The sequence below is a fragment of the Scylla paramamosain genome, unplaced genomic scaffold, assembly GCF_035594125.1.
Source record: "Scylla paramamosain isolate STU-SP2022 unplaced genomic scaffold, ASM3559412v1 Contig10, whole genome shotgun sequence".
Taxonomy (NCBI): domain Eukaryota; kingdom Metazoa; phylum Arthropoda; class Malacostraca; order Decapoda; family Portunidae; genus Scylla; species Scylla paramamosain.
Genome location: NW_026973675.1, coordinates 734,480 through 740,000, shown reverse-complemented (window position 1 = coordinate 740,000; position 5,521 = coordinate 734,480). Strand labels below are relative to the sequence as shown.

The 5,521-nt window shown below is 43.3% G+C and overlaps 1 protein-coding gene across 1 annotated transcript in view; it reads right to left on the bottom strand.

The window, feature by feature from the left end:
- The window catches only part of LOC135096969 (histidine-rich glycoprotein-like), a 9,044-nt gene extending 3,856 nt beyond the window's left edge, over positions 1–5,188 (bottom strand). The window contains exons 1-2 of the mRNA XM_063998733.1: positions 4,617–5,188; positions 3,173–3,325 (exon numbers count right to left, since the gene is read on the bottom strand). Of these exons, the coding sequence (XP_063854803.1) occupies positions 3,173–3,325; positions 4,617–5,188 (725 nt within the window). The remainder of the gene's footprint in view (positions 1–3,172; positions 3,326–4,616) is intronic.
- Positions 5,189–5,521: the final 333 nt, after the last annotated feature.

The window sequence follows — 5,521 nt, the reverse complement described above, 5'->3', positions numbered from 1 at the left end:
TTGTTTACTTCATAACGGCTGTGTTTTCACCTTAATTAACCCTTTCTAAGCGCCGGAAGGAAAAAGTTAAGATGTGTATCAGTATTATATACTTACGCTGCAACCTCGCCCCCTGAGAGAGAGAGAGAGAGAGAGAGACCCAGCTGAGCTAGCTGCCTCGCTCCTCCGCGCTTCACAAGTACGGTGCAGACAAGACACAGCCGCCAGCCATGCATTACTACCCTTCCAGAAAAAGGTTTCACTCCTACAACACCACGGATTACATAGTTAAAACGTGAAAGAGTGAACAAGACTACTTTGGAGAGAGAGAGAGAGAGAGAGAGAGAGAGAGAGAGAGAGAGAGAGAGAGAGAGAGAGAGAGAGAGAGAGTGCCAGATCGTGATATGGGAAAGGATGAAATAGTGGAACGTGATGGAGTGTGTGAGGTATATGCTTCTCTCTCTCTCTCTCTCTCTCTCTCTCTCTCTCTCTCTCTCTCTCTCTCTCTCCTCTCTCTCTCTCCTCTCTCTCTCTCTCCCTAGTAGATGTAGTAGTAGAAGTAGTGCCTCAGTTTCCGTTATGAAGAGGGAGCAAGGTCATCGTTACACTTGGCAGCAGTGAGTGGCCGCCAGCAGCAGCTGGTGCTCAAGGTCACGGGAGTGCAAGCCCATTAGTGTTTGTAAGCCGTGAGGCACATGAAGCACACGACACTATCACCACCCTTGGCTTGACACACTCCCACAACACCAACAACAAGCATCCTGGCGTGTGTGTGTGTGTTTACAGCGCCTTGTTGCCCCCAACACGGCTTTCATTGCTATAAGATTTATTTGACATTCCAGGGAAGCAGCAGAGAGGCAAACAGCGTCAAGGAAGCCAGCAAGGACAGAGGGCAGGCAGCCTCAAAGAAGGCCACCAAAACAGAGGCAGGAACCCTCAACCAAAGTGTGTTGCACTCATCACTGTTCAAAAAAAAAAAATAAATAAAGAAAAATTATATATATATATATATATATATATATATATATATATATATATATTATATATATATATATATATATATATATATATATATATATATATACATACATATATATATATATATATATATATATATATATATATATATATATATATATATATATATATATATATATATATATATATAATATATATATATATATATATATATATATATATATATATATATGGGAAGTTGTGTTGAGTTGATAGTTGGAGGAATTGAGTTTTTCGGGCATTGAACAATACCAAGTTTGCTCTGCTCCAATTAGAAAGTTTAGAAAGATCAGAAGTGAGGCATTCCGTGGCTTCCTTGCATGAACTGTTTACTTCCTGAAGAGTTGGATGTCTATGAAAAGACATGGAAAAGTGCAGGGAATGGAAGTGCAGCATGGAAGTGGATAGGACAAGATGTTTGGTTTAGAAAATCATTGATAAATAATAGGAAGAGAGAGGGTGAGAGTACAAAACCCTGAGGAACACTACTGTTAATAGATTTAGGAGATGACCGTCTACCACAGCAGCAATACAACGGTCAGAAAGGAAACTTTAGATGAAGTTACAGAGAGAAGGATAGAAGCCGTAGGAAGGTAATTTAGAAATCAAAGCTTTGTGCCAGACTGTATCAAAAAGTTTTGATACATCCAAGGCAACAGCCAAAGTTTCACCAAAATCTCTCAAAGAGATTACCAAGACTCAGAAAGGAAAGCCAGAAGATCACCAATAGAGCGGCCTTAATGGAACCAATAGTGGTGATTAGATAGAAGGTTGTGAAGTGATAGATGTTTAAGAATCTTCCTGTTGAGGATAGATTAAAAAACTTTAGACGAACAGGAAATTAAAGCAATAGGACGGTAGTTTGAAGGATTAGAACAGTCACCATTGTTAGGAACAGGCTGAATGTAGGCAAACTTCCAGCAAAAGAAATGGTTGATGTTGACAGACAGAGTTGAAAAAGTTTGACTAGGCAAGGTGTAAGCATGGAACAATAGGAGGGATTCCTTCAGGTCCATACGTCTTCCGAGGGTTTAGGCCAGAGAGGGCATGGAAAACATCATTGTGAAGAATTTTCAATAGGTAGCATAAAAAAAAGTCAGAGGGTGGAGGAGAGTTAGGAACAAGCCCTAAGTCACCCAAGGTACAGTTTTTAGCAAAGGTTTGAGCGAAGAGTTCAGCTTTAGACACAGATGTGATAGCAGTGGTGCCATCTGGTTGAAATAATCGAAGGAAAGAAGAAGAAGCAAAGTTGTTGGAGATGATTTTGGCTAGGTGCCAGAAGTCACGAGGGAGTTAAATCTTGAAAGATTTTGACACTTTCTATTAATGAAGGAGTGTTTGGCTAGTTGGAGAACAGACTTGGCATGGTTCCAAGCAGAAATATAAAGTGCATGAGATTCTGGTGATGGAAGGCTAAAGTACCTTTTGTGGGCCACCTTTCTATCATGTATAGCACGAGAACAAGCTGCGTTAAACCAAGGTTTGGAAGGATTAGGTGGAGAAAAAGAATGAAGAATGTACACCTCCGTGCCAGACACTATCACCTCTGTTATGCGCTCAGCACACAAAGACGGGTCTTTGTCATGGAAGCAGTAGTCATTCCAAGGAAAATCAACAAAATACCTCCTCAGGTCCCCCCAACTAGCAGAGGCAAAACGCCAGTGGCACCTCCGCTTAGGGGGATGCTGAGGAGGGATTGGAGTGATAGGAAGAAGATATGAAATTGTGATTGGAAGAGTCCAATGGAGAAGAGAGGGTAACAGCATAAGCAGAAGGATTAGAGGTCAGGAAAAGGTCAAGAATGTTGGGCGTATCTCCAAGACGGTCAGGAATATGAGTAGGGTGTTGCACCAATTGCTCTAGGTCGTGGAGGATAGCAAAGCTGAAGGCTAGTTCACCAGTGAAGGAAGAGGTCACGTGTGTTTTTCTAACTGAACATTAATTGTGCTGATTGAATATTAGTTGTGTTTATGAACCTGGTATTGTCTTTGTTCGCGCATGCTGATTGCGTTGATCAATGAATATGTTGAAGAGACATAAAGTGATACCAAGTAACTTTAAACGAATTGAGGATGAATGCCAGTGGGAAATTTTGACTTGTAAGAGATGTAAATAACTAATAGTTACCAATTAAAATATGAAAATGTTTGTGAGTTTTCCAGTAGCCTTTATGTACCAAATCCATACAATATCTTGGACCACGACAGTGTGGTGTGTGCTGTGCTTGCTGGACTGTGTAATCCCATCCACTATTGGTGGCTGTTGATGTGGTGTGTGATGTGCTTGTTGGCCTGTGTAATCCCAAACAGTGTTGCTGGTGGGTGACTGGCTGGTGTGTGGTGTGCAGTGTAGTGTGGTGTGTGATGCACTTGTTGGCTTGTGTTATCCTGTACACTGCTGCTGGGTGACTGGCTGGTGTGTGGTGTGCAGTGTAGTGTAGTGTGTGATGCACTTGTTGGCTTGTGTTATCCTGTACACTGCTGCTGGGTGACTGGCTGGTGTGTGGTGTGCAGTGTAGTGTGGTGTGTGATGCACTTGTTGGCTTGTGTTATCCTGTACACTGCTGCTGGGTGACTGGCTGGTGTGTGGTGTGCAGTGTAGTGTAGTGTGTGATGCACTTGTTGGCTTGTGTTATCCTGTACACTGCTGCTGGGTGACTGGCTGGTGTGTGGTGTGCAGTGTAGTGTAGTGTGTGATGCACTTGTTGGCTTGTGTTATCCTGTACACTGCTGCTGGGTGACTGGCTGGTGTGTGGTGTGCAGTGTAGTGTAGTGTGTGATGCACTTGTTGGCTTGTGTTATCCTGTACACTGCTGCTGGGTGACTGGCTGGTGTGTGGTGTGCAGTGTAGTGTAGTGTGTGATGCACTTGTTGGCTTGTGTTATCCTGTACACTGCTGCTGGGTGACTGGCTGGTGTGTGGTGTGCAGTGTGATGTGGTTGTTGGCCTGTGTAATCCTCTACACTGCTGCTGGCTGACTAGTGTGTGGTGTAGTGTTTGGTGACGTGGTGATTTTTTTTTTTTTTTATGTAGTAGAGACACTGGCCATGGGCAACAAAAAAAATAAATAAAATAAAATAAAATAAAAAAAAAGCTAACTAAGATGCCAGTTACCGAATAGGGTCCGAAGTCTTAGTAAAAAAAAATGAAGGATAAGTGTCTTGAAACCTCCCTCTTGAAGGAATTCAAGTCATAGGAAGGTGGAAATACAGAAGCAGGCAGGGAGTTTCAGTCTACCAGAGAAAGGGATGAATGATTGAGAATACTGGTTAACTCTTGCATTAGAGAGGTGGACAGAATAAGGGTGAGAGAAAGAAGAAAGTCTTGTGCAGCGAGGCCGCAGGAGGAGGGGAGGCATGCAGTTAGCATGAACAGAAGAGCAGTTAGCATGAAAATAGCGGTATAAGACAGCTAGAGATGCAACATTGCGGCGATGACAGAGAGGCTGAAGAAAGTTAGTTGAGGAGAAAAGTTGATGAGACGAAAAGATTTTGATTTCACCCTGTCTAAAAAAGCGGTATGAGTGGAGCCCCCGCAGACATGTGAAGCATACTCCATACATGGACGGATAAGGCCCTTGTACAGTCAACAGCTGGGGAGGTGAGAAAAACTAGCGGAGACGTCTCAGTGTGGTGTGGTTTGTGCAGTACATTGTGGTGTTGTGTGATGTTGTGCAGTGTGGTGTGGTGTTGTGTGATGTGGTGAGGCGTGGTGTACTGTAGTGTGATGTGATGTGGTGTGACACAGTGTGGTGTGGTGTGGTGTGGTGTGGTGTGGTCTGGTGTGGTGTGTTGGTGAAGTGTAGTGTGCTGCGGTGCAGTGTGGTGTGGTAAAGTGTGATTTGGTGTGGTGTGGGATGGTGTAGTGTGATGGAATGTGGTGTGGTGTGACGCAGTGTGGTGTGGTGTGGTGCAGTGTGGTGCATTGTGGTGTGCTGTGATGCAGTGTGGTATGGCGTGGTGTGATACAGTGTTGTGTGGTGCAGAGTGAAGCAGTGTTGTGTGGTGTGGTGCATTGTGGTGTGGTGTGTTGTGGAAGGGCATGGAGTGGTGTGAGGCAGTGTGGTGTAGATAAGTGTGGTGGAGAGTGGTGTGGTGTTGCGTGATATAGTGTGGTACAGAGTGATGTGGTGTTGTGGTGTGGTGTGGTACAATGTGGTGTAGTGTGATATGGTACAGTGTGGTTTGGTGCATTATGGTGTGGTGTGATCCAGTGTAGTGTGTAGTTCCTCCTCCTTTTCTATTACCTTTCTTGGTTTTCTGTTAATGAAGGGCAGCTAACATTTGCTTATTGAATGAAAAAACGAAAAAAAACTTTAACGAAAAATAAAGAGAGATGTTATGTCCGGAAATAACGCGCGCGCTTGTGTGTGTGTGTGTGTGTGTGTGTGTGTGTGTGATTTCAGATTCAGATTTCAGATTTCAGATTTCAGATTTATTTACATGCTCAGACTTTGTGATACAAGGTATGGAGCACAGCTCCTGCAATTATTTCAGATACAAACAAACACTAACAACTTATATAAA